Source organism: Homarus americanus, unplaced genomic scaffold (assembly GCF_018991925.1).
Source record: "Homarus americanus isolate GMGI-L3 unplaced genomic scaffold, GMGI_Hamer_2.0 scaffold40565, whole genome shotgun sequence".
Taxonomy (NCBI): domain Eukaryota; kingdom Metazoa; phylum Arthropoda; class Malacostraca; order Decapoda; family Nephropidae; genus Homarus; species Homarus americanus.
This window is the reverse complement of record NW_024735503.1, coordinates 5,163,596-5,189,585: the sequence shown is the minus strand read 5'-3', so window position 1 is coordinate 5,189,585 and position 25,990 is coordinate 5,163,596. Positions and strand designations below refer to the sequence as shown.

Genomic DNA, 25,990 nt, shown 5'->3' with positions numbered 1-25,990 from the left:
AAACAAAAAACCATCTGTGAGGGAATTACTACACCACGTGATGCCCCTCATAACACCATCTGTGAGGGAGTTACTACACCACGTGAGGCCCCTCATAACACCATCTGGGAGGGAGTTACTACACTACGTGTTTGCTGTTCAACACCTACATTAATCTGTATGTTCACTGTATGTTCTTTTACCTGTCTCTAATGAAGGCAATTGGTTTAACCACCAATGTGTGTAATACGTCATTTATGTCCAATGTATATTTTCAGCCTTCGGGCTGCAGAACTTTTTCAATAAACCGTTAATTATTATTATTATTATTATTATTATTATTATTATTACTATTATTATTATTATTATTATTACTATTACACACACACACACACACACACACACACACACACACACACACACACACACACACACTTTTCAGTATATATATATTAGGTAAAAACTTGATACCCGTTACGTCATGGGTTTCGTGAGCACATGTACCACAGGATTATTTAAGCCGGCAGTGAGTACTCCGAGGTCCAACACTGACAATAAACACCAGCGCCTCACTAGAGTGTGGTCTGGGAGGTGAGGACTGCTGTTTGGGCAGCCTCCGCCAGTATAGAGTTGGTGGGAAGCGATAATTGAGACGGGGGAGGATATGGGATTTAAGGACTCTTTAATACAGCAGTGTGAGGAGGAAGATGGGTAAGGTTTGTACCACCTGAAGGAGTTATTGTAGAGAGGCCTGGTCAGGTGAGGGAGACAGGGTGACCTAGGTAAGGAGGACCCCTAAAATGGGTGGGGTGGGAGTAAGGCCTTTAAGTACATTAGAATGTTACATTTATATTTAATAACTAAGGCAAGGACCATCAGACGGTGACGAGAGCAGTACAGTAACAGCTGGAGGTATACATATAATGCTGTGCACGATAACCATTGGGTGTACAGCCAACACGCCCAAGGCACGTGTAACTCCCACCACGGAGGAAGCAGAGGGCCGCGTGACTCACCATTGACAGAAACACCAACTGTCTTACGCAACTCTTGCCCGACCTTTCAATGACTCGCCAGTATGGTGCACTGCGAGGCTCCAGTGACACCCGAGGAGGACCACACGGAGTAACGAATAACTCACACCTAATGGAATAAACAGTAATGCAATAAACAGTTACAGACAAATAAATTTAAAATCACTTTCTAAAACGACCTATAAACAGCAAGCGCGATATACCCCGTGTGGCAGACACCCCTTGCGGGTTCACGTGGGAGCTGCGTGCTGGGCAAATGTGGAAGCAACCGCTGCTGCTGCTCAACACACACACACACACACACACACACACACACAGTTAAAGTACCTCTCATGTCACACAAGGCACTAAGTGGTCTCGAGTACTCCTCCCGACAACACGAACGAAGATCAACCCTGCCTCATCTCACCTCCAGGTACTGAACCTCTCAACCCTGCCTCACCTCACCTCCAGGTATTAAACCTCTCAACCCTGCCTCACCTCACCTCCACGTACTGAACCTCTCAACCCTGCCTCACCTTACCTCCAGGTACTGAACCTCTCAACCCTGCATCACCTCATCTCCAGGTACTGAACCTCTCAACCCTGCCTCACCTCACCTTCCAGTTACGGTACCTCTCAACCTTGCCTCCCCTCACCTCAACCCTGCCTCACCTCACCTCCAGGTACAGTACCTCTCAACCCTGCCTCACCTCACGGTACAGTACCTCCTCAACCCTGCCTCACCTCACCTCCAGGTACAGTGCCTCCTCAACCCTGCCTCACCTCACCTCCAGGTACAGTACCTCTCAACCCTGCCTCACCTCACCTCCAGGTACAGTACCTCTCAACCCTGCCTCACCTCACCTCCAGGTACTAAATCTCTCAACCCTGCCTCACCTCACCTCCAGGTACGGTACCTCTCAACCCTGCCTCACCTCACCTCACAATTCCCATCACAAATATTATAACTTCCTTTACAAAGTTGTACTATATAACGAAGGATTCGGCGTTGCCTTCGGTTATTAATAGCATACCGGTAATATCCATTTAATACCGGACATTTTTAATATAATTTTTCGATATAGTCGTTTATACTGAAAAATTAATTACAGTTCTATGCTTTATTCGTTTATTTGTAATTACTAATGGCATTGGCCATCATAGTACAGTACTGTAACACTACTGTAAAATAATAAAATAGCTACAGAGCAAATAAAGGCCTTGGTAATCCCCATTTATTATGATAATAAAGATAACTGTTACTGGACCAAAGGACAACATTACCTTTAACGCAGCTAATGTATGCAGTGAGTAGGACGCGTTTTAGTGTGTAGTACGATATTGTCCTCTTGTAGTGGGGTGTAGTACCTTATGTTGAGGTGATCAGTAGGGCGCCGGGGGGAGGGGGGCTTTTTTTGCAACTTTGCCACGGCCCAATTGGATCCTCTTACTATAACCTAACCTAACCTAACCTAACCCCTCAAGGACGATACCAACCCCTCGAGTATGATACCAACCCCCGAGCACAGAGAAAGAGATCATTGATTAAACATGGATGCCTCGGGTTCTTGGACATTTTGCCTGGCGTCTTAATGGAGGCTGTCAAGAAACGATCATTATCAATGAGTGGTGTAGCCTTGTAATGATCACGTATACCAGGCTGTGTGTCCTTCATGACCCCCAGTAATATTGATCAACGTGAGGGATGATGCGCATGGTTTTCGTGACTCGTTTAAGGTAGTACAGCACACCCCCACCAGGAGATATGAAGCATCATCTTACACGATAAACCATATAGTCAAACTTCTGAAGGTGAAGGAACAGATCATTTTGGGATGCTGGTGTTCCGCAGGGTATGGTATAGCACCCTTTGTGTTTATCCATGCTGGTGTTCCGCAGGGTATAGTACTGTATTACATCCCCCACAAAAAAATGCACCACTCATTACACTACACCTAATTCAGAGACAAGAGTTGCTTCGCTAGTATCGTTACCGTTATATTGTGAAAATAAACCAATCAGAAGAACTTATATATTTACAGAATCCACCATCAAAAAGGGTAAAATAATCAGGCGAAGAATTTTTTACGTTCTCGTATTATTATTATTAAATATTACTAGTACTACCATTATCATAGTTTGTCGAGAATAACTAGTGTCCTGAGAAAGAGAGAGAGAGCGCTAGCGTCACGGCCCACTCACCTCTCCTACCTCCTTCCGTCGCAGGACCTCTTCTGGTATCCTACAATGCCCGTGATTGAGTCAACAACAATCTTTATTTCTTTTAACCACGACTCAAGGTCTGGCATTTTGGCTTGACAGTTTCGTAACTTTTATCGAGAAATTTACACAGGAAGCAGTGAAGTGTTAAGATGAAAGCTTAACTGATAAAAAAGTAGAATGATTGGATCACCTTTAAATTAACTCCCAGCTTATTTCACCAAACTAACCTAACCACACCAAACAAAACAAAACCTAACCTAACCTAACTATTACTGGGTGAGAGACTTGTGCAGGCTGCCATGAAGAGATGAAACAACGAACTTAAAGAAAATGGTTTGACACTCAACAAAAGCTAAGGACGAGGTAACTAACGGACGAGGCAACTAACGGACGAGGCAAATGACGGACGAGGCAACTAACGGACGAGGCAAATGACGGACGAGGCAACTAACGGACGAGGCAAATAACGGACGAGGCAACTAACGGACGAGGCAACTAACGGACGAGGCAACTAACGGACGAGGCAACTAACGGACGAGGCAACTAACGGACGGGACATCTAACGGACGAGGTAAATAACGGACGTAAGTAGAAATAAAGAAAAATGCAACATCTATAAATAAAATAAAAAGTATCACCCTTTCCAAAGACGCGAATCGTAATGTAACACCAAGATCAGAAGACATTTGTCATGGGTTGCGTTAGGCTTACCCACGCAACCAACTCCAAAGTTTGTTTTACCAGAGATAAGACACCCGGCGAGGCATAACTGGGACATGTATTTTTCAATTAGTGTATGTTAGCCAGCCTTTAGGGGGGTGGGCAGTGGAACAGTGTTGTACTGTTCACCGCTTCACACCCAAAAACCTCATTTTAAGTAGTACCCCCTGAGCCATGGGTTAGTTAAGACGTCGTCTCCATCCTCTCCCTCCTGAAAGGGGGCGGGACACCACACCACACAGTCCTCCCCCGCCACCCTGTCCTGTGGACCGTGATCGACACGAGACTAAGTGTGTTAACCTAGGTTGTTATCCCCGTGGAAATATCACGTGTGGATGCCTGGTTGCGACAAGAGCAATCCAGGCTGGCCTATCAAACCTACAGTAAATGGTTAATTAATTCACGCTTACAGAGTTCTCCTGCACGACACCCGTCTACTGTGACCGTGATCGACACGAGACTAAGTGTGTTAACCTAGGTTTGTTATCCCCGTGGAAATATCACGTGTGGAAGCCTGGTTGCGACAAAAGCAATCCAGGCTGGTCTATTGCACCTAAATGGTTAATTCAAGTCACGCTTACCAGTTCCCTTGCCGCGACAACAGTCTACCGTGACTGTCAGTGACGCGAGACTATGTGTGGTACACCAAGAGTACCTTTTGTTGTTATGGCCGTGGAAGGTCGACACAAGACTAAGCGTGTTAACCTAGGTTTGTTATCCCCGTGGAAATATCACGTGTGGAAGCCTGGTTGCGACAAAAGCAATCCAGGCTGGTCTATTGCACCTAGATGGTTAATTCAAGTCACGCTTACAGAGTTCTCCTGCACGACACCATGTGTGGTAACCCAAGAGTACTTTTGTTGCTGTGGCCCGTGGAAAGAAGTTCTTGTGCGGAAGCCTGGTTGCAACAAAAGCATTCCAGGCTGGCAGTAAATGTATCACTTGAAGAATTTAGGCTCTGTTAAGTTATACCCATAGTAGAGTAATCACATGTGTCCCCAAGTTAAAATTCTCTTTTAGAAGATTAATTTTACTACAGCGTGAACGTGAGTGAATCATATATCCATGCAAATTGTAAATCATTGTATGGAAGCTTGACAAATAAATGTAAGTGCAATTATCTGCCCGTATCTGTGATCCTATCCTATTATTACTAAAGGTAATGACTGATTGGTTATGACAAAGTATAACCAGTAACTTAGATAGATGTTGAAAATTAAATGAATTCATCAAATCATCATTTATCAAGTATAAATCATGGAATGTCGAGTGGTGGAGTGAACTTCTACGTAGATACGCCATAATCTCCTGTAAGTAATCAGTGTGAAGGTATCGGACTCTACGGTAAGAAATAAGAAATACGACATATTATTATCTTTATATAATATAATCCACTCATACTACCACCGATCCACCCCTGAACCATGACAACATTGAAAGAAATTAATTAGTTCAGATGGTATTTGGATTTCGTGGGAAGTGTGTGTGTGTGTGTGTGTGTGTGTGTGTGTGTGTGTGTGTGTGTGTGTGTGTGTGTGTGTGTGTGTGTGTGTGTGTGTGATATGTAAAGGCATATATCACACAAGTTACTGAACTCTGTAAGGATATAAAAAAAAAGTGTAGTCTTGTTTGATACCTCAAGAAGTCACCAATGAAGGGATAATATAAACAACTGTTAACACGTAAATATTAAAATCCAAGACCTGGTCATTACTTCAAGGATAAATGAGCCTTTTACACGGTGTTCGACCCTGATAGTCAAACGAATAAACAATTAATATCTCCTTTACCAGAATGTTTACTACAGACACTTCACTTCTGATAGGTTGGTTGTTCAATAAACCAAGAGAGTGGAGGAGGAGACGTCTTGAATTTTCGCAAGATATTTATACTCCAAAATACACACACACACACACACACATTAAATTCATACACCGTGACCAGAGACGTGAGGATGCTTACAGGTTGGGAGTGCAACAGTTTAATTCTGCATCAGTTTGCCAGCTCACACATGTTTCATAACCTGGAGGGGGAGGGGTAAGAGGGGGGAAGGGGTAAGAGGGGAGGGGTAAGAGGGGAAGGGTAAGAAAGCGGGAAGGGGTAAGAGGGGGGGGTAAGAGGGGGGAAGGAGTAAGAAAGCGGGAAGGGGTAAGAGGGGGGAAGGGGTAAGAGGGGGAGGGGTAAGAGAGGAAGGGGTAAGAAGGGGGGAGGAGAGGGGTGTTGTCACTCATAGTAGGATATAAAATATGTATACGATGCTTGGACAACTCAGGCCGTGGTTTGGAACATCTAACCTTAACCTAACATCACCACAACAACCCCTATCACCCTCACCACTACCATTCCTACTACTACCACCATCGGCCCTACCACCACCACCACCACCATCCAGCTAGTGGCGCCACGTTCACTCCTAAGATAAACACTGACATCCGCTGGCGTGAGTAACTGTGATCAAGAAATCAAATCCAACTTGTTCTCTCACCACACATGCGGACATGCTAGTGGACTACGTACCTACGCCAAGAAGGACGTCCCCTACCAACCTCTCGACGTCCCCCCTTGAAGCCGACACTACCGACGTACACGCCATCACATTCACACTAAAAGGTATGTCCCTCAATACTGTCAATACCTGTGGCCTGGCACTTGACATTATTAGGGACTTGCCACACTTTGTCATAAACAGATAAATTGTACCGGGAATTTTACCCCCACACACTCATCATTCTGTCACTTTATGTAACTTGCTGACAAAACCCATGACCCTTCAGGCTTTTACGCCCTTAATGCATGAGTCACAAAGGCAAGCGTGAACTTAGCATGCTTCCCAGATGGGCGCTGTAAACGCTTCTGTGCTTCACCTTGCACAGGATGTAAGGGGGTGCCCAATAAACTGCCTCGGGGCAATCTAAATCTCATCTAATCAGGTGATGGTCAAGAAGGAATTATGCTATAATCTGCCTTTGTTCCACCAAGAGTTTATTAACGAAGTGTGTGTGTGTGTGTGTGTGTGATATACAAATACTGGATAATCATCCTACTAAAGGCAAAATCCCAACTGAAGTTTACCTACATACCGACATGAAAATATCTTCAAGGGTCGACCATGATTGATATCAGAGTTATTTAAGGAGTAATGAAGTCTTTGTGGTGAGAGGCACTTACCAAGGTTACTGTGCCTCTCACTGCTTACTCATACCTGTTTCATCGTCGGCACATTAACACGAGAAACCTTAACTAAATATGACTGCCTCGGTGGTAAATAACCTTGGTGAATAATCAATTGAAGTGTATTTGTTGAATCTAAATGAAGTGTTGGAATGTCTCGTTGGTAAGGTTTATTGACTGTGTTTATTTACCTAATATGTTTTAAGTCAATATTTAATCTCTCTCTCTCTCTCTCTCTCTCTCTGGGTGTTATAAACGTGGTGTTCTAGATCAACTATACGGCGATTGGGTTTGTATGTTATTTCAGCTCACCTTAAGATTAACCAACCATAACGCAAACCTAACACAACGCTAACCTAACCTAACCTAACCCCGTTATTATCACTACACTTTTAATTACTCATATCAAAAGGAGATCTCATATACAATGTGTGTTATGGGGAGTAATTATTACGCTACTTGGAGACGTGTTTACTACAATATACAATAAGAATACAATCAAGGAAGAAAATCTGTCGAATCACCTGAAGATTAGCCCACCTTCCCAGCTTATTTCACCAGATGATTGGATACCCTTTTGCTACGTGGGGTTGGATTGGGTTGGGTTGGGTTGGGTTGGGTTGGGTTGGGTTGGGTTGGGTTGGAGGTCAGGTCTTAGGTAATAATCTTAGGTAAAAATAAGGTTAAAGGGCTAATCTTCAGGTGATCCATCTGTCAATCCCTAAAATTTAACTCCTTGTCGCACATCACTAGAGACAGGACAGGACAGGATAAAACAGGACAAGGACAAGGGCAAGACAGAACAGGACAGGTCAAAACAGGACAGGACAGGGCAAGGCAGAACAGGACAGGTCAAAACAGGACAGGACAGGGCAAGGCAGAACAGGACAGGATAAAACAGGACAAGACAGGGCAAGGCAGGACAGGACAGGTCAAAACAGGACAAGACAGGGCAAGACAGAACAGGACAGGTCAAAACAGGACAGGACAGGGCAAGGCAGAACAGGACAGGTCAAAACAGGACAAGACAGGACCACTAAACCTCACATGACAGTAAATTTACTCGCCTTCATCTGATACTAAACAGACACAGTGCCTGTAAATGTCCCAACTACTGGAGCACGTCTTAACACAGTTCACTTTACCTGCTAGATTGATGTGCCATGTAAACGTCCGTCACCATCCACGCCCACCAGTTTTAAGTAAATTCTTCTACATTGAACGTGATTTAATATTATTCCCCTGTTATCCTTGACTCACATGCTACTCCTAGATCTTGATGGATAAATGACTCAATCTTCCTCCTAGTTGGTCTATACTTCTCTCTTCTACCTGTTTAGTCTTCCTCAATTAACCTGTCATTCACTACACGCTCCAGGTGACCTCACTTTCTCGATGGCAATATTTATAATATCCTTGGTGTTGATACTATGTGTACTCTTATGGTGATGTTTTTATCACGTCTGTCTTCACGAGAGCTCAGGCACTACAAGATTCAGCGGTGTTGTTAGTAGGGTTAGGATTCGCTTTGCAATTGTATCTTTCCGGCTAAATATACTGTTTCGATTTCAAATTTCTCTACATCATACATACACACACACACACACACACACACACACACACACACACACACACACACACACACACACACACACACACACACACACACACACACCTCCTGACATGTAATACACTCAACATAAACACTCCCTCTCCTCCGCCTCCCTCATCCAATTATCCAATACTATTTACACTGGTTCTTTGTGACCCCCCACACCCCGCCCCTTCCACCTCCTGCCATCAGAGGTGAGGTACCGTATACCTGGAGGGCGGGTGGCCTGGCTAGGATTTGTCACCTGGGAATAATTAGGCTTGTAACTCCCGCTACCTGCTGACACCTGGATAAACCTGACCTTCAGCCAATTAGGACTAATCGATGGCTGTAAAACCCACCAGTGACGATGTTAACTCGGTAGAGGGAGGCGAGAGCCACGGTGAGAGAGGTCCGCCTCGCATACTACCTGGAAGGACAACTACAACACCTGGTACCTTCATCACGCTGGTGGGGAGTCCTGCTGACGGAGTTTGTTACGTCACCCAGGCCGACCACGGGGCTACTAAGTCTCCAATTGTGCAATTATTGGATAGCCTGAAGAATCTCCACCCTATAGCTTATTTCACCTAAAGATTAAGCACCCTAACGCTAACCTTACCTAACCTAACTTATCGTAACCCTAACCTAACCTAATCTAACCCAACCCTCCATAGTTAAGTTAGGTTAGGTTAAGGTGAAATAACTTGATCCCACAAGACTTACCAGACCGTGACAACACCCTCCTCCTACAGTGGCTTCTCTTACACTCCCGGATATCTCGTCAAGGTCACAATGACGTGAAATTTAAACACTGAGAAGCTTAAAAATGTCTACCACAGCTGCTAAAAAAAATCACTTGAAAATTAACCCGAGTTTATCTCACCTGATGATTAACCAACCTAATTGTACCTGGGGATGAGGTTAGGTTAGGTTCGGTAAGAGGGGTTAATCTTTAGGTTAGGTTAGAGGGGTTAACATTCAGGAGATCACAAAGTTATCTTATAATGGACTCGAGGATTTTGTCTCAATAACACAAGGCAACAAATAAAAAAAAATCCGTAACATGGTTGAGAGCAGTTTCCTTTTGGTAATTATGAGGTGCTGATTTTAAATCTGGCAATAAAACTTCTCTGGCACATACAGTTTATTTGTTATACAAAAAAATAAATCTTACAAAGACAAAACTGAAAAATATTATTTTTCTTGTTATTCCTGTTACTTTTTTCCACGTCATCACACTAAAATTCTAAAGAATGAAAACAATCATAAGAAAGACACAAAGAGTATTAAATTAGCCACTGTATGGGCACTTGTTATTTTATTTCATACTTTTATGTGTTGTATTGTCCTCTGATTGTAAAAACCAGCAATAGTCCCCCATCATGGCAGGATCCCGGTACCTTTCCTCCATACGTCTAATGTCCTGATGAAATCGCTCTCCCTGTTCATCATTAACCGACCCCCGGATTCTAAGAAAAAAGTTCAAGTACGAGTGTAGGAAGTGGACTTTCAGGGACATCCTGCATCCTAAGTTTTTGTAGATTTTAAAGAGTTCCTCTACAAGTTGGCAATAGTTTTCTTCCTTCTTGTGTCCAAGAAATCCCTAGACTACAAATGTGAAGGTTTTCCATGCAACTTGCTCATTTTCTTTCAGTTTGTTTTCAAAGTCGTCATCACGAAGTAACTTTCTTATCTGTGGGCCAACAAAGATACCCTCTTTGACTTTAGCATCACTGAGCTGTGGGAATTTTCCCCTCAAGTACACGAACCCATCACCTTGTTTGTCCATAGCCTTCACAAAATTCTTCATGAGTCCCAGCTTGATGTGTTAAGGAGGTAGAAGTACATCGTTTGGGTCTACCAAGGGAGTATATTTAATGTTGCTTTTTCTTGGAAAAACTCTTCTCTCTTTGGCCAGTCCTTTGTGCTGTAGTGTTTTTCTGTTGCTCTGTTGTCCCATAAACACAGAAAACATCAATATTTCGTGAACCCTCCTTGAAGGCCAAGTAGAAGGGCTATAACCTTCAAATCACTGCAGATCTGCCATCTATACTCCTTGTATTTAATAGCGGTTAGTATTTTTTCCATACTCTCATACATTTCCTTCGAACCTACAGAACGCACTCCTGGACCTAAGCGCTTCTGGTTCCCATTATGCAACAACACTGCTTTCAAACTAAACTTGGAGGAATCTATGAAAAGCCGCCATTCCTTTGGGTCATGTTCTTCTCCCAACTCTGACATCAGTCCATCTACATCAGTACAGAGGGAATCCTGCATACTGTAGAGTGAGGTTAGGGACAGCATTTCCTTCCACTTGCTGTTCAGTATTGCTAACCTTGCATTTAATATATCCCTACCAACACAAGTACGTATCTAAAATTCCTACACTACATATACACATATATCATAAAAACGTTACGTGACTGACATTTTTATTGCCATATTTGAAATCAGCTCCTCAAAATTAATAAAGTGCAACATATTTAATCCATGTCGCCGAACCCGTCAACACATGCCACACCTACACTACGTGGTTAAGGCGAAACACCAATTAACCCCTCCCCTCCCCTCCCTTACCAGAGTTAACTGACTCACAGACATCTCAGCTCCTTCGCCGCCAAGTCCCCCCCCCACACACTCAGACACACCACCACCACCGTCCAGACAGACAGACACTCAGACACACCACCACCACCGTCCAGACAAACACTCAGACACACTACCACCACCGTCCAGACAGACAGACACTCAGACACACCACCACCACCGTCCAGACAGACAGACACAACACGGTCCATACAGGCTGCCCACAATGATGTTATTTCCTAGGCTTCTGTGGTTCGTTATTAACACTTGAAGCCGCCATGTGGTGAGCCCACCAATCCCCCTTCTCCACCCCTCCCCTTCCACTTATCATTGCTATCATGCCACTTGCCCTTAATGTGACTCACGTAGGCCTACACTCTGGCGTCATTACTCGTAGGCCTACACCCTAGCTTCACTCTGGCGTTACTCATCGTAGGCCTACACCCTAGTTTCACTCTGGCGTCACACCTCGTAGGCCTATACACCCTGGCCTTATTCTGAAGTCAATGAGAAGATTAACCATCATGAGATAATCCTTACCCCCTCCCCCGGCCATCCTCTTGAGAATAAAACCTATGATGTAAATACAAGACCATGGGTAAGCCTAGATCAAGGGTCCCAGAAGCTTCACCGGGAGGACTGAGTGACCCCGAGGTAAGCAGAGCACCGCATGACGCCGTAAGGATCGCGGCACACAAAACAGAGTGACTCGCTGGAGGTCGCCCGAAGATTTCATACCTCAAACAATGGTTCATAATACTGCCACCAGAGTGCAAGATCTTCCTGAAACAAAGCAGTGTACTGAGTGACCCCACAGTGTGAGTGTGTGTTCCAAGGGATATCTGAGAGTGTCAGGGAATGTCTGGGAGTACCGTGGTATGTCTGGGAGTACTGTGGTATGTCTGAGAGCGCCGTGGGATGTCTGAGAGTGCCGTGGGATGTCTGAGAGTGCCAAGGTATGTCTGATAGAGCCAGGGGATAGAATAGGTGTGGTTAGGTTAGATTAGGTTAGGTTTGGGCTGGTTTCGTTTGGTTAGCTTTGGGACCTGTGGAGACAGTGGCACCGCTTGTAGGGATAGATTAAACCAAAAAGAATACCTACTCATGTTATGTGAAGGTTTTATATACCGTATATTATGTATTTACACATCTAAAATAAGTATATGGAGTTAATCGGTAATGCCAGGACACACGCACACACACACACACACACACACTACTAGTACTACTACTACTTTGCTGGCACTCGGAATCGAGTATGACGATCATCTAGCTATGATACAATGATATGAGTTATTAGGGATGTCACCTTCATTGGTGAGTTTTGAGGCGACTAAAAAGGCCGATACGGGACCGGCAGAGTTGTTCACAGATGTTGCACATGTGGAGGGCTACATCGAGTGAGTGAGGGGCGGTGGCAGCGTCTTTCTGGCGTTGGTGCTTGTCTACCTCAATTGCAGTAGGGCTAACTCGAAAGTATTGACACCTTTTCGTGTGGTGGTCCTCCAAGCGTTACGTTTACTCTTTGTTAGGTGACTGTAAAGTAGCTGCTTTGGCAGTCTACTGTCGTCCACGCGGGTAACATGGCCAGTCCAACGTAGATGTTCATGGGTAATGGTAGTCGCCTCGATGCTCCTGCAGTTGGTGTCAGCAAGAATACTGGCATTTGTTCTCTTGTCTTCCCAGCGAACTCGGAGGATGGAATGTAGTCTACGTATTCCGGGGTGATGGTTAGCCAGTGCAGTTGGCAAGTTGTCCGTTCTTCTCAGACTATTCCTTGACACTGGGTCATGCAACTTGTTAAGTTAGGGTGTGGTTGTTTTGTTGCCGACAGCTTCTACACCTTAAACAAATTCACGCCTAGGTGGCCCTTGGGCCGGCCATCCTCGTTACACGAGGGGCAACCATTATATTATATTATAGTGTGTGTGTGTGTGTGGAGTCCTCCCTCAGCTAGGTTGGCTGTTGAGAGAGCCCAAAAGGCCACACTGGACTACCCGCTGACCTGCTATTCACACTAACTGACCCCGCCCATCCTAGTAATAACGCATCACGTGGGGGTCCGCGTGTGTTGCCCACACCCCAGACCTGTATCCTTCCCCTTGCTCACACCACAGACCCGTACTCCATGACCCTGCCCACCCACTCCACACCAGTCAAAGCAAGAGCCACCCTAGAATACCTGTAGGACTAAAACACACAGCTCATAATGCATTGAAACAACTTTTAGAAGTACGATCATATGACAAAAAATAAACAAACATATTCCTCGATGTGATTTTTCAGATTTGCCCCACGAAGGGACTAGTTTATTGGTCACCTCCAGCACCCTGTGCAAGGCGAAGCGCAAAAGCGTTTACAGCGCCCAACAGGGAAGCATGCGGAATCCATGCTTGCCTTTCTGACTCATGCATTAAGGACGCAAGTGCAGTCTGAAGGGCCATGGGTTTTGTCAGCACATTACATTTAGTGAGAGGGGTGGTGGGTGATGGATGTGACCTATGTGGTGCCGGCGGCCGAGGACAGGACGTGGCACTGTTGCGACGAGTGCCTCTTCCTCTGTCTGCTTGACGTGTGTTGGCTGGGGTCCTCAATAGTTATGATGGCGTGAGGAATGCATGAAGTCTGTATGTAGGTAAGGCGGTGTGTGTGTGTGTTTTGCCCTCTGGTTATCGTAAGTAAGGAATTCGATACTAGTGGCAGCTGTGTGTGAACTAGGAGGTGGCTACCGATCATGCGCTCCGCGATACCCACAACAAGGCTATTTTTCAGTGTCTAACAGCACAAACAGGAAGTGTGGTGAAAGTCTACCTCAAGCACTTACTGCATGTGGTAAGTGGCCCTTGGAGGCGCCACACACACTTGTTACTCACCACACACACTCAACGCTACTCCCTCCACCTCACCCATACCTCCAACACTCCTACCTCCGCCTCTCACCTCCAACACTCCTACCTCCACCTCAGTCACACCTTCAACACGCCTCCCTCCACCTCAGTCACACCTCCAACACTCCTCCCTCCATCTCACCCATACCTCCAACACTCCTCCCTCCACCTCTCACCTCCAACACTCCTCCCTCCACCTCTCACTTCAACACTACCTCCAACACACCTCCCTCCACTTCACCCACACCTCCAACACTCATCCCTCTACCTCTCACCTCCAACACTCCTCCCTCCACCTCACCCATACCTCCAACACACCTCCCTCCACTTCACCCACACCTCCAACACTCATCCCTCTACCTCTCACCTCCAACGCTCCTCCCTCCACATTCACACCTGCCCAATAAGGATAAACATTTGTGTAATTACGTCTCTCTAAAATGAATACAGTAAATATTCCTCCTAGCTGCAGGTATATCCTCGCTAGGCTTTGCCAACAAAACTTTACCAGGGCAAGGAAACTTGTGTGCAGGTGCATTTGGGTCAAGACTCAAGAGCTTAATTTGGGTGACAAGTTATTTTTTCAAGTTACATTTGAATCTAGAGAAACATGTATTCATCCATTAATGACATAGTACTATAATAAGAAAAGATCCATCAAAACAAATTACGAGTCGACGAGCATGTCAATATTACCCATTCGATAATTTCTGAGAACATCACTACTGCCAGCAGGAGTTGGTCTATTCATCATTTTATCCTCCGATGTTCTTATCATTATAGTAAGTATTTTAAAAGAGGCGCCAACTTTTTATTTTAATCATAAGTTTTTTTTCTCTATCTACTATCACAAATCACATGTAGTGGGCAGGGCATGAAGAACGAGGGAAATTGCGGGGTAAAACACAGTGAAAACTGATCATATGACACTAAAATGATGTCTCTATGTGCTTTGTACACGAATAAATTAATTATTTACCGTAATTACTCCTCCGAAAATCTGCCGATTTACCGTACGTCATCTATTTGTTTACATCTGACCCGCTAGATCCGAGTGAACTCTAACGCCCACAAAAAAAAACGTAAAACTACACCATGACTCTTCAACTAAGATGCTTTCATTTATACCAGATATCAAAGTAAGTATTTTCTGTTTAAAATGGCTGGGGGTCCGGGGGGTGGAGACCCCCGGCTAGGAAGATACGTAAGGTTAGGTAGGTTTCTTCGGTTGGTTAGGTAGTCAATGTCACTCTTTAAAAATACTTACTATTATAATAAAAACAACTGTGGAAAAATTAACGAAATCGAATAACTCCTTTTAGTAAATATCCGACAATAGCAAATTACATAATTTTGTAAAATATCATTGTTACAGTCAGCAGTCAAATTAATTTTATTCCAGGTTTGTCACTTGACATAAAAATTACACCCTCCATATCCTCACGGTAAGCTCAACTAATGCTGTATCATTTACATTACCCTGGAACCTTATCTGTTATCTACTTACATTATAGTGGTCTTCATAGTAGGACATAGGAACGAGAGAATGATCCTTTCCTACTCAACAACAAATCGCCAGAAGCTTTTCATCGTCTTGTGCACAGGAACAAACGAACACTTTTCGCTGTTTTGCTCGGCCAGCACTTATACTTTTCTACTAAAAAAACATCGACGAATCTTCCTTATTTGTACTTTATAGCCAATAACCCGTAACTACGCTCCTTGAGGAAAACATCGTGAATGCCTGAATGATAAACAAACGCAATCGTGACGTCGTAACCAATCAGCGTCCGGGTTGAGATTTGAAGTTTTTCATGATAAAAATAATTAATTTTACGGACAAAATTATTCAAATAACTGTTATTAGTTAATTTCATATTCAAAATCTATATATGAAAAAAAACTCGGGTGATATGTAGATAGCAAGCTAGATGAGTTAGATGAGTTCTTCACACAGGTTAAGGAGCAAATAAATTAGATTCCAGCTGTGTTTGAACTTGCAGTGGGTGGCAACGAGTGGTGAAGGTAATATCGGTAGGGAAATTCAAAGAGAGGAAAAGGGTAAATTAAAGTGAAAAACAATGCATTTATATGAGAAATGGAGAATACAGTGAGGAATAGCGAATGTGCTGCGTAAACACACTAGCTGTTGTTGCCACCAGCATCCCTGACCTACATACAGTATAATTGAAGACTGGCTATGATTGTTGTTACAGTGCTTAGGTGTTCATGTCCTCCTCAACACCATGCTCCTTGTCCTCAATCTTTAGCTTCATTTTATTTGTATTATTGAACTAATTCATTCATTGCATTGAGCTATGTTATTTATATTATTCAGCCATAATACACGTCGCTTGAAAGATTGGATCACGGGAAGATTAAAAAATTCCGTTTATTTCACCTGAAGATTAAAAAACTTAACGCTACATGTGAGATTAATTTAGGTTAGGATGTTTAATCACCAGGTAAAATAAAAGGGGATTCTTAATCTTTATGAGATCGATAAAAATTTTCATTATCATGTAATTATTAACATTAATTTGACCTGTAAACCTTTCCCCACACTCGGCTTGACGTAACTCCTTAACAGGTCACAGTTTTATGATACGTTAAATGACAGTGAGAATTGTCATAACAACACAAGTATCCAAAGAGCCGTTAGGTAAATTTTATTTATGACTAGGAACTTGACGACATTTTCAAGACTAATGACAACTCTGCTTATTTAATCCTCACAAAGACAGAAGATACCTTTAGTAACGGATCCTAGTGTGGTCTAAAAGTACCAAGTCCACTCAAGGACAAAAATTCTGCACCTTTACGGTGTTGTACAATATGATGACCTAGGGGTGCCGAAATTTTTGGTTGACTGAACAAGCTTTATCCGTGAACTTATTAAGAGATATGACCGAATTAGCCCAGTACAGATCTGATCACACCGTACCAAACCAAACTTTATGACCTGCTCAATAGTTGAGATCTTCAGACATATAACGCATTGTTTGTGATGTCTGCTGCTGACTTAAGGGTAGTACAGTACATTATACTATATAAACTGTTCATATCGATAAGAAAGATATGTCCTAACTTCACAGCTTAGATGAGATTACTTGACAACTTGATATGATTATTAATTACCTCATAATTCGTAGGTCAGCTAAGCTCAAGGAGACATCTGATTAATGTCTTGTCATGAGATTTGAACGTTGTCATGAATATGGCGTCATATCCACGGGACTTGTTTGGAAAAAAATCTGGTGTTATTTTTTCGCGCTTTTCCTGTTGTAAACCCGCAATATTAAAATATGCAACTCTTGTCATATATTTACACAATAACCCTTTAAGCATCATCATTAACCTCCTGTCTTGAACTACTATCCTTTCAGCGCCTCCAAACTTTTTGATTAAATTCATTCGTCCATCGAGTCTAAATATGATCTGACCCTCGTCGACCCACTAGATCGACGAGAACTAGTGGCCACTAACACCACTACCAGAAACATGAACAATTTTGCAACGGGTATTATTGAAAGGTATCATCAGAGGATTAGCCCCTAGCTTATTTCACCTGAAGCTTAACCCCTTTAACGCTACTTAGAGGGTTGGATTGAGCAGGTTAATGAACGGTAAGTTAGGTTAGGTTAGAATTGGGTTAGCTTAGCTAAGCATAGTAGTTTATATTATTTTTTTTTTACGGGCATTAGCCCACCCGGGCACAGGTCACTGACCCACATCGGGGCCTGGGGGGCGAAAATGTAATAATACTCCGCATGCTTCCCAGTTGGGCACTGTAAACGTTTCTGCGCTTCACCTTGCACAGGATGTAAGGGAGTGCCCAGTAAACTAGCCCTCCTCGTGGGCAATCTGTAATCTAATAATAATAATAATAATAATAATTCATAGTAAATAAAATTTATAATACAAAATTCAAAATTGAAAATAAAATTTTAAATTGATAACGATAATAATAATAATAATAATAAATAAAAAAATAAAAAAAGAGATCAATAGTGAGAAACACCACATGTACAGTATGTTGTGTTGTCAATAGTAAGAGAAACAATTGAGACCCTGCAATTGTGTATAAATGAGGCAGAAAGTCAGATCAGCAGTCTGGGACTTGGTCACAATTTTCGTGATGCCATATGGCAGCAGGGTCTACCATTAAACAATGCATTGTGCTTCCAATACAGTGCCGGATTTAGACCTGTGGAGGCCCATGGGCAGCCTCTTTGTGGAGGCCCCCTCATTATAACTACCCAAGAACGTGGGGTGGCGAGTGAAGCGAGCCTAATCACCTGGGAGTTCCGGGGGGCGCTGTAAGACCCCCGGAAAAATTTTGAAATTTGAACACTTCTTTGGAGAATTTTGAAGCCATATGCAGTTATATTGAGGAAATTAGAACATTGAGAAATTTTTAATTAACTATATTTATTGATAGTGTACAAATTCCCAACACACACACACACACACACACACACACACACACACAAGTGATAGATAAACATGAATTTTAAAGATTGAAAATAAAAATATTCCAAATGAATTAACAATTAAATAAAATATTGTAATACGTGGAGGCCCCCAGATTGTGGAGGCCCCTGGGCAGCTGCCCACTTTGCCCACTCCTGAATCCGGCCCTGTTCCAATATCTTCCCAGGTGGTAGTACCTCCCTGTTTGGTAGCTGCCTCCTACCTACTACCTACAGTTAACCATAATGTGAAATAAGTTGAGGGGCCGAATCTTCATGTGAACCCACAGAAAGACTCACTGGTAGAGGGGTACACTCGCTACCTAAAACTGCCTAAACTTTTTAAAACTGACAAAAAAATATAACTGATCCACTGAAAGAGAAACATTGCCTGCCACACAGAAAGTTTAAGAATTATCACCTAAAGATTCGCCCCTCCCTAATTCATCTGATTAATCATCTTAAAATAAATTAACCTAACCTAAAACAACGTAACCTAACCTGGGAAGCGTAAGGGTGGTTAATCTTCAGGTGAAATAAACTAGGGAGGACGAATCTTCAAGTGATCTTTCATAGACAACTAATATCTCAGTCTGCAGCAGAGGGCATATAGTACGCGTCAACAGAGGTAGGGAAAGTGGTCATCACGGCGAGGCTGCTGGTCGCTTACATTAACGTACCGGGTATTTTTCAGGGTTACTGGTTCCTCCCCACCCAGTGCTATGACGCTATGGTCAAAGCCCTCCCTCTGTGTGGCATAAGTCAAAGACTGTAATATAAATAGTCTTTGGCATAAATCACAACCCAACACGTACGCTACATCAAGGTACTTGTTATAGTCACGTTTCTCGGGGAGGGGCGATCATCTGTTTAATTTTAACCTTCAAGCATATGTCGTAATTAACATGTGATTCATATACACCTAAGTTAGTAGCTCTGTCGAAATATCTTGACTTTGTGGATATGTGAGCCCTGGGTGTGTCAGCGTGACCTGGCCACTCACACACCCAAGTTGTTACATGGTGATACTATACAAAGCAGCATCTGCCATGAGTGTTTTCATATTCATTACTAAATTATTGATCTAATGACGACCTACCGTACAAAATATGTTTGATTAAAGTATTTAATATACGACCAGCGACGAATTATGGCTACAAATACATTCTTTAGAATTTGACATGAATTGCAAATTAGGCCTTCCCAATTAAGCAATGATATACATGAATTATGTAATATGTATAGACTTTGTCAGGTGCAGGTAAGCGGTACCAAAATAGTGTACTGTGGTTTCTCTTGTCGCTCACGCCCTGCACCTCCAATGACTCACATTCACGCACGCTCTGAACGATGATTTTGGAACTCGCGGGTAATTTTCAATATTACCTATTCATTTAAGGTATGTTTGAGTACAATAGCATCACCTGGATAAAAAAATCATGATTAATAAAGTAAATAAGCTAATTTTAGTGTCCATTTGTCTCACCATTTCGAACCTACATACCCGAAATGTGTGGTAAAGATAATCCTTTACGTTAAGATGACGAATGAAAGTGGGAAATATTATCCATAGTGAGTTTGTTGCATCAGAGCGATCCGGCAGGCAGCACTAGCTGTTCACGTGATCACTCCAGGGAGAGAGGACGTCGACCACGACCTGTTCACGTGGACACCAACCTCGCTCGCCTCCTATTGGCTAACTCCGCCGCACCCACCCCACTCATTGGTCCGCGTCAACACCCGCCCTTTTCGTTATGTCTCCTCACACATTGCAGCTGGTGGCGTTTCATATAGTCTGTTTTTTGTTGATTTAACAGAAAATTGGACCGGATTTTTCTGTTGACAATGATATTTTATACATTTCATCTAATTGTATCAGAAAATTTTTAAATTCTAATATATTATGGCCAAAATAAAGGAAAATTCACGCGTTAGTTCGTCTGGCGGCGTGCCGCAACCTCGACAACTGTGGGAGGGGAGGACTCAACGTGGTGGACTCTACTCCAAGTTCTTACTTGTGACTTGCTGGATATGAGCGGTGGTTGTGCGATATATTCCTTCAGTACTCCCATTGGGATACAGCAGCAGGTTTTGGATTATAAACTCTCACCATGAAGAAGCAAATAATGTTCAAGCACTCGTTACCTCAGTCTCCCAACTGGGACCAAAAGGTAATTAAAAGTGATTTCGATCAGTTGTGCAAATTATAAATATCCGGCACATTTAGGTGTGATATTACTACACTACGGGGGTGGTCTTTCACTTTCACAGGCATGTGGATAATAGTGAGAAGTGTTTCTGTGGATTGAAAGAAGTTTAGTGTTGAAAAACGAATGAGTAATTAAAACATGATCACGTTCTTACGATTCAGCGATTAAATGTGAATTTTAGAATTTATTTATTTGTGCATTTATCAGAAAAATTTTGTGCAGATACATGGTGTAGCAAATAATACGTATAATGTGTAGCAAAACCATACATTGCCACTGAGGCAATACAAATTTCTCTGGATATTATATCAGGACCTGGGCATCTCTCGTTATTTTAGTGATCTTAAAATTATCAAAAGCAAGACCTATTTCTTGTAGAGGTGTTCGTGTTTGTGAAGTGACAGTGAGGGAGCCTAATATGGTACCGTAACCGCGAACCGCCTGCCTCTGTACTGTACCGTGTTGTGTATTTTGGTTTTCTTCATTACACTGTGTTCCCTTTATATCAACTTGCAGATAACGTTGTGAAGCGTATACCTGAAAATATATAATTTATATAGATTGTATTTTTATCTCAAAGTTCACGAGTATTGTTCTTAAAATATATTTATAAGTGGGATTCATTAACGTATTTCACCTAGAGGTTGTTGTAAGTATCTTTTGAACATTTTTATTTTTTAATTAAATGGAAATTACAGGGATACCCCCAAATTTTGTTTCTGACGTATAATGCAAATGCGAAAAGTTCTTTGTTTTATCTGATAATTTAGGACATACTGTACGTTATTTAGGGGTACGTTTATAAGATGATGTTGGTAGTGATTTCGAGTACGTAATCTAAGTCTTGACCTTATCTTAAGGGAGTGTAAGAAGGATCTCTTCTGTTCTTATTCATTCTAACTTCTAACCCTATAAAATTTAGACAACTCTTAAACCGAATTATAAGAGTGTTTAACTGAAGCGAAGTAACTGTAATGCAAATTGTACAAATGTTTATTTGGGTATTAATAGGGTTAGGATTTGTGAGAGAATCGAACTGTTACAACTAATAATTCTATCCCGGGTGTTATACCTGGTGATACTACAGGACGGAAGTTCTATTTCCACTTTTTGTTGGGTCCTTGTAGCATTATTGCCCCTTCATTTAGGCAAGACTGAAATTGGCGCCCAAAATTTTTAATTTGCGATTGAAAGCTTATGGCGATCGAGAGAAGCGCTTGGTTTAAAATTTGTGATTCAACCGCGTCCTGACCCGTTTCCCGCCAAACAAAGAGCGAGAGGAAATGCTGTGATGCCAACCAAGTCCCGCACTGCTTGGTTTTATTTGTTCTTACATATTAGAATATTAAACACATTTTGCTAATATTATATATATATATATATATATATATATATATATATATATAAAAATCCTCAAAATGTTGTATATAGCTGCACATATAGTACGTATAATTAATTTTAACTAAAATGACAAGGTGGTGTGTAGTAACAATGTGACGTCATGGACGAAGGGAGGTGTGTCCGACCTGTTCACGAGCCCTTCACATGTTGATCACGTGATAACTATGACGTCTTGATTTTGCTCTTTAATGCTTGCGCATGGATATTTACATTAACACTGAACTAAAATGCATCTATGAATATTCTATATTTTTTTAGTGTTTTAAAGATATAACGGGTAAACTGTATATAATTATATATATGAAACGTTAGTTTGTGAAACCTAGCGAGAGAGTTGCCGAGCAACATAATTAAGAGGCTTGCTGCCGCGGGGTTGAGCAGGCGCCGTGCCGTCTGGTTGGGTGGTGGTGGCCCCGAACTTGAATCTGGGATCTATGTTGCGCAGAGTTAGTAGAGCGGTGTGCTCGGAAGTTCTCTTATAATATTTGCTTAGATTTTATATTATGATTGCTACAGTACGTAAAATGAAAATTGATCTGTGTAGGTGAACAGACACGGGGTCGTGATACCAAGATTTTAGAAAGACAGAAGTACATTGATGTTGCAGTAAAAAGTATGTAAACCATTACTCTATATATTATTGTATTCTTTTATTAAAACACCTTTTTTTTTCATTTTGCAGGCAGCAAACTTGGGATATATGGGCTTTCAAGAACATGGAGTGCCAAGCCGAGGAGAGTACGGACTGACACACACAGAGGGTTACAGACACACAGATCCCCAAGGCTACAAGCGGAGAAGTGTAAACGATCACAAATACGCGGCTTGGGAAGAATACAAACTGACAAACCTAGAAGATTGCAGACATAGGAGCCTTGAAGAGTCTAGAGACAGAAGTAGGGAAGATTTAAGACAGACAGGTGCTGAAGATCTGGAGGTGGTGGAGACGCTGTTGTCATTCTCGCAACATGAAATGAGATGGAGTAGCCGGGAGTGTGGGAGTAGCACCTTGGAGTTACCACCATCCCCGCCTTCCTCACACGGAGGCATATCTCCGTATCACCCGCTTGAGTCAGACTTGGAGGAATCTTTTGATCAACTTCCCTTTGACAAGAAAAGGATTGTAAAAGAAACTGAATTTCCCAAGGTAATTATATTGCTTTTGTTGTAGTTATAGTATTTTTAAAGTTTTTAATGTACTGTACAGTATGGTGGTGTTTTCTTCAGTTTAAAATGAGAAACATTTTTAACTTAATATATTGTTTACCTTAAGCTTTTAATGAATGAAGACATTTTATCTTGAAACGAGAAGCATTTTTAGCTATGTAGAAGAGTTGCAGAACGGAAACAGGTCTTCAAAGATTTTCTGTACCTTTATATTTGTACCCTTATTTATAGTTTTTCTCATCTTCCAGATCTTGATGAATGAGACGCCACCCCACACGCCATGCACCCCTCCTCGTTCCCCCAGCCCTGTTCTCTCCAGCTACACTTCGAGAGCTTCCACCCCTCCTGGATCTGGGGCAGGTGTTCCTGTTTCAGTTATCGTCAAGGCAGACAGACGGCCGCCACAAGAGCCACGACATGAGAGGCCTCGTACATTAGCAGAAAGAAAAATGTATGATAATCGTGATTTTATTTACAGGGAAGACGAAGGTAAATGGGATTTTCATGAAGACGATCAATCTTCTTCCCAATTTCCAACCTTCATAGGCCCTCACCCCATTCCCCCTCGCAGCGTTAATACCGCTCAGGAACAGATCTTTGTACACAACAAGGACACAGATCGTGGATTGAACGGAGCCACTGGTGCTTTCACCATTAATACATACTCTGTACCTGTTCAACAACCTCCTCAAGAAGCCACAACAAAAAATGCCTCGGTCCCTAAAGCACCACAAGTTAGCAATAGGCTCGTGGCGATTGCACCAAAGATGCCGTCTGTGATTCCAGTACACTCTGGTAGCCCAGTGATCCTAGCCCAAATTAATGGGTCTCCAACTATGATTCCTGCCACAAGTGCTGGAATCACTCACCTCATTGTTACAACACCTGGAAACAACGGTACTGCCGTCTCCCAGGTTCTGTCCCCTATATTGGTCTCAGCACCTACATCACAAACTCCACAAGAAGACAGAAAGAGAGCATTTAAATGTACATTTGAAAGCTGTGAAAAAACTTATTATAAATCATCTCATCTCAAATCCCACATGAGGTCCCACACAGGAGAAAAGCCCTATCAGTGTTCTTGGGAAGGCTGTGAAAGACGCTTCGCTAGATCGGATGAATTATCCCGTCACAAAAGAACACACACAGGCGAGAAAAGGTTCGAATGTGCTTCTTGTAACACAAGATTCATGCGTTCTGATCATTTGGCCAAGCACATGAAGCGACACACTCGTCGACGGATTGGGGTTCCTGTGGCTCCAAAAGTCTCTCCTTTGGCGCCAGCCATTAGCTTCATAGCTGTACCTACTCATCCCCAGTGACCTGATCTCATCTTGTATCTATAAAAACGCTAAACTTGTGAGGGTATTTAAGTGGTAAGGATTAAGTGACTCGTCTTTTACGTTTTATACAAAATAACTGGGTGTCACAGTTGAGTGAGCAGACCAAGTCAAAATCCAAATTGAAGTGCTTATCATTAAAACATTGGGGAATTTTGTATTTGCCAAATCTTAAATTTGAAGGCTGAGGATTAAATTAATTTATTAGTATATTGTGAATATATTTTTAAATCAATTTTTTATTACCACAGCAAATATCGGATTTGTCGAAAATATGGAAGCTCTGGGTATGTGACTAAACCAGGGAATTATGTAACAATCAATTCCAGTGTGGATGTAGATGTGTCACTCAATTTATATTTGTAAAGGTATGCAAATAATTTGCACATGGTTACCTTTTAAGGAAAATGTGGTTTATACTTTTTGTATGAATTGTGAAAACTTGTGTAGGTATAAAGTACGTTAGGTCCGAGTTACATCAGTTTACAAGTTTCGGGTTAAGGCCTCATATCATTTAAACTTTCAGTCCATGTCTTACGTGCTCTTCTAAAGTGTACCAAATTTATTGTGATATCTATATATTTATTTCTTGTTCTATTATATTTGTGATAATTATCACATCCAAAGATGTAATATTTTATATTCTTTATAATACAAAACCCACCTTGGGGAGAAAATACAAAGGAATCTTATTATTTTTTTTTATCCTGAAAATCAGAATTATAAGTTTTGTAGAGACAAGTGTATCTCCTCAGGATTTAAACTACATACAGTATATGGAACCTAATCTTACTATAATGGTGAAAATCATACCTTTACTGTATTATGACGAAACAAAACATGATGACATCGTAATGATTATAATAAAACCATTACACACAACCATGATGATGGAACTCACATAAAATCATAACTACACATACTGAATGGTTATGGAATGGAGGGGGGGGTTGCAGCGCTCCAATGTTATTTGGTATAAAGTGCAATACATTGCACCACAGAGTATCTAGCACACCAAAATTAATATTCAGCTCCCTCTGATAAAATTTGGTTCCTGTGGTAAATACTGGTAATGACGGCGAAAAAACAAAAATAGATTAACAATTCACATGTAGTTGATGTGAGCGTGAAATTTTTCAGTATGATAACGTTTTAGGTGGAAGGACTAAGACAACACTGGCAGCTAGGAGCGAAATTAACGTGTCTATTTTTTTAGTTCA

At 42.1% G+C, this 25,990-nt stretch overlaps 1 protein-coding gene across 2 annotated transcripts; it reads left to right on the top strand.

Annotated features, from left to right (window-relative positions):
- Positions 1-1,404: 1,404 nt before the first annotated feature.
- LOC121871242 (zinc finger and SCAN domain-containing protein 10-like) lies at positions 1,405-25,462 on the top strand. 2 transcript variants are annotated; one of them, XM_042373450.1, is made up of 3 exons: positions 1,405-1,428; positions 22,946-23,410; positions 23,679-25,462. In XM_042373450.1, exons 2-3 carry the CDS (start codon positions 22,964-22,966, stop codon positions 24,750-24,752), a joined length of 1,521 nt encoding a protein of 506 aa, XP_042229384.1. In that variant the 5' UTR covers positions 1,405-1,428; positions 22,946-22,963; the 3' UTR covers positions 24,753-25,462. The 2 variants fall into 2 exon arrangements, with proteins under 2 accessions (XP_042229384.1, XP_042229383.1); XM_042373449.1 differs by lacking the exon at positions 1,405-1,428 and adding an exon at positions 20,646-20,823.
- The last annotated feature ends 528 nt before the right edge of the window (positions 25,463-25,990 follow it).

Excerpts from the sequence above, each read along its gene's own strand:
- LOC121871242 (XM_042373449.1), top strand. The coding sequence starts at position 20,764 with ATGAAGAAGCAAATAATGTTCAAGCACTCGTTACCTCAGTCTCCCAAC. Across the intron at positions 20,824-22,945 it reads CTCCCAACTGGGACCAAAAG|GCAGCAAACTTGGGATATAT; the intron begins GTAATTAAAAGT and ends TTCATTTTGCAG. Across the intron at positions 23,411-23,678 it reads AAGAAACTGAATTTCCCAAG|ATCTTGATGAATGAGACGCC; the intron begins GTAATTATATTG and ends CTCATCTTCCAG.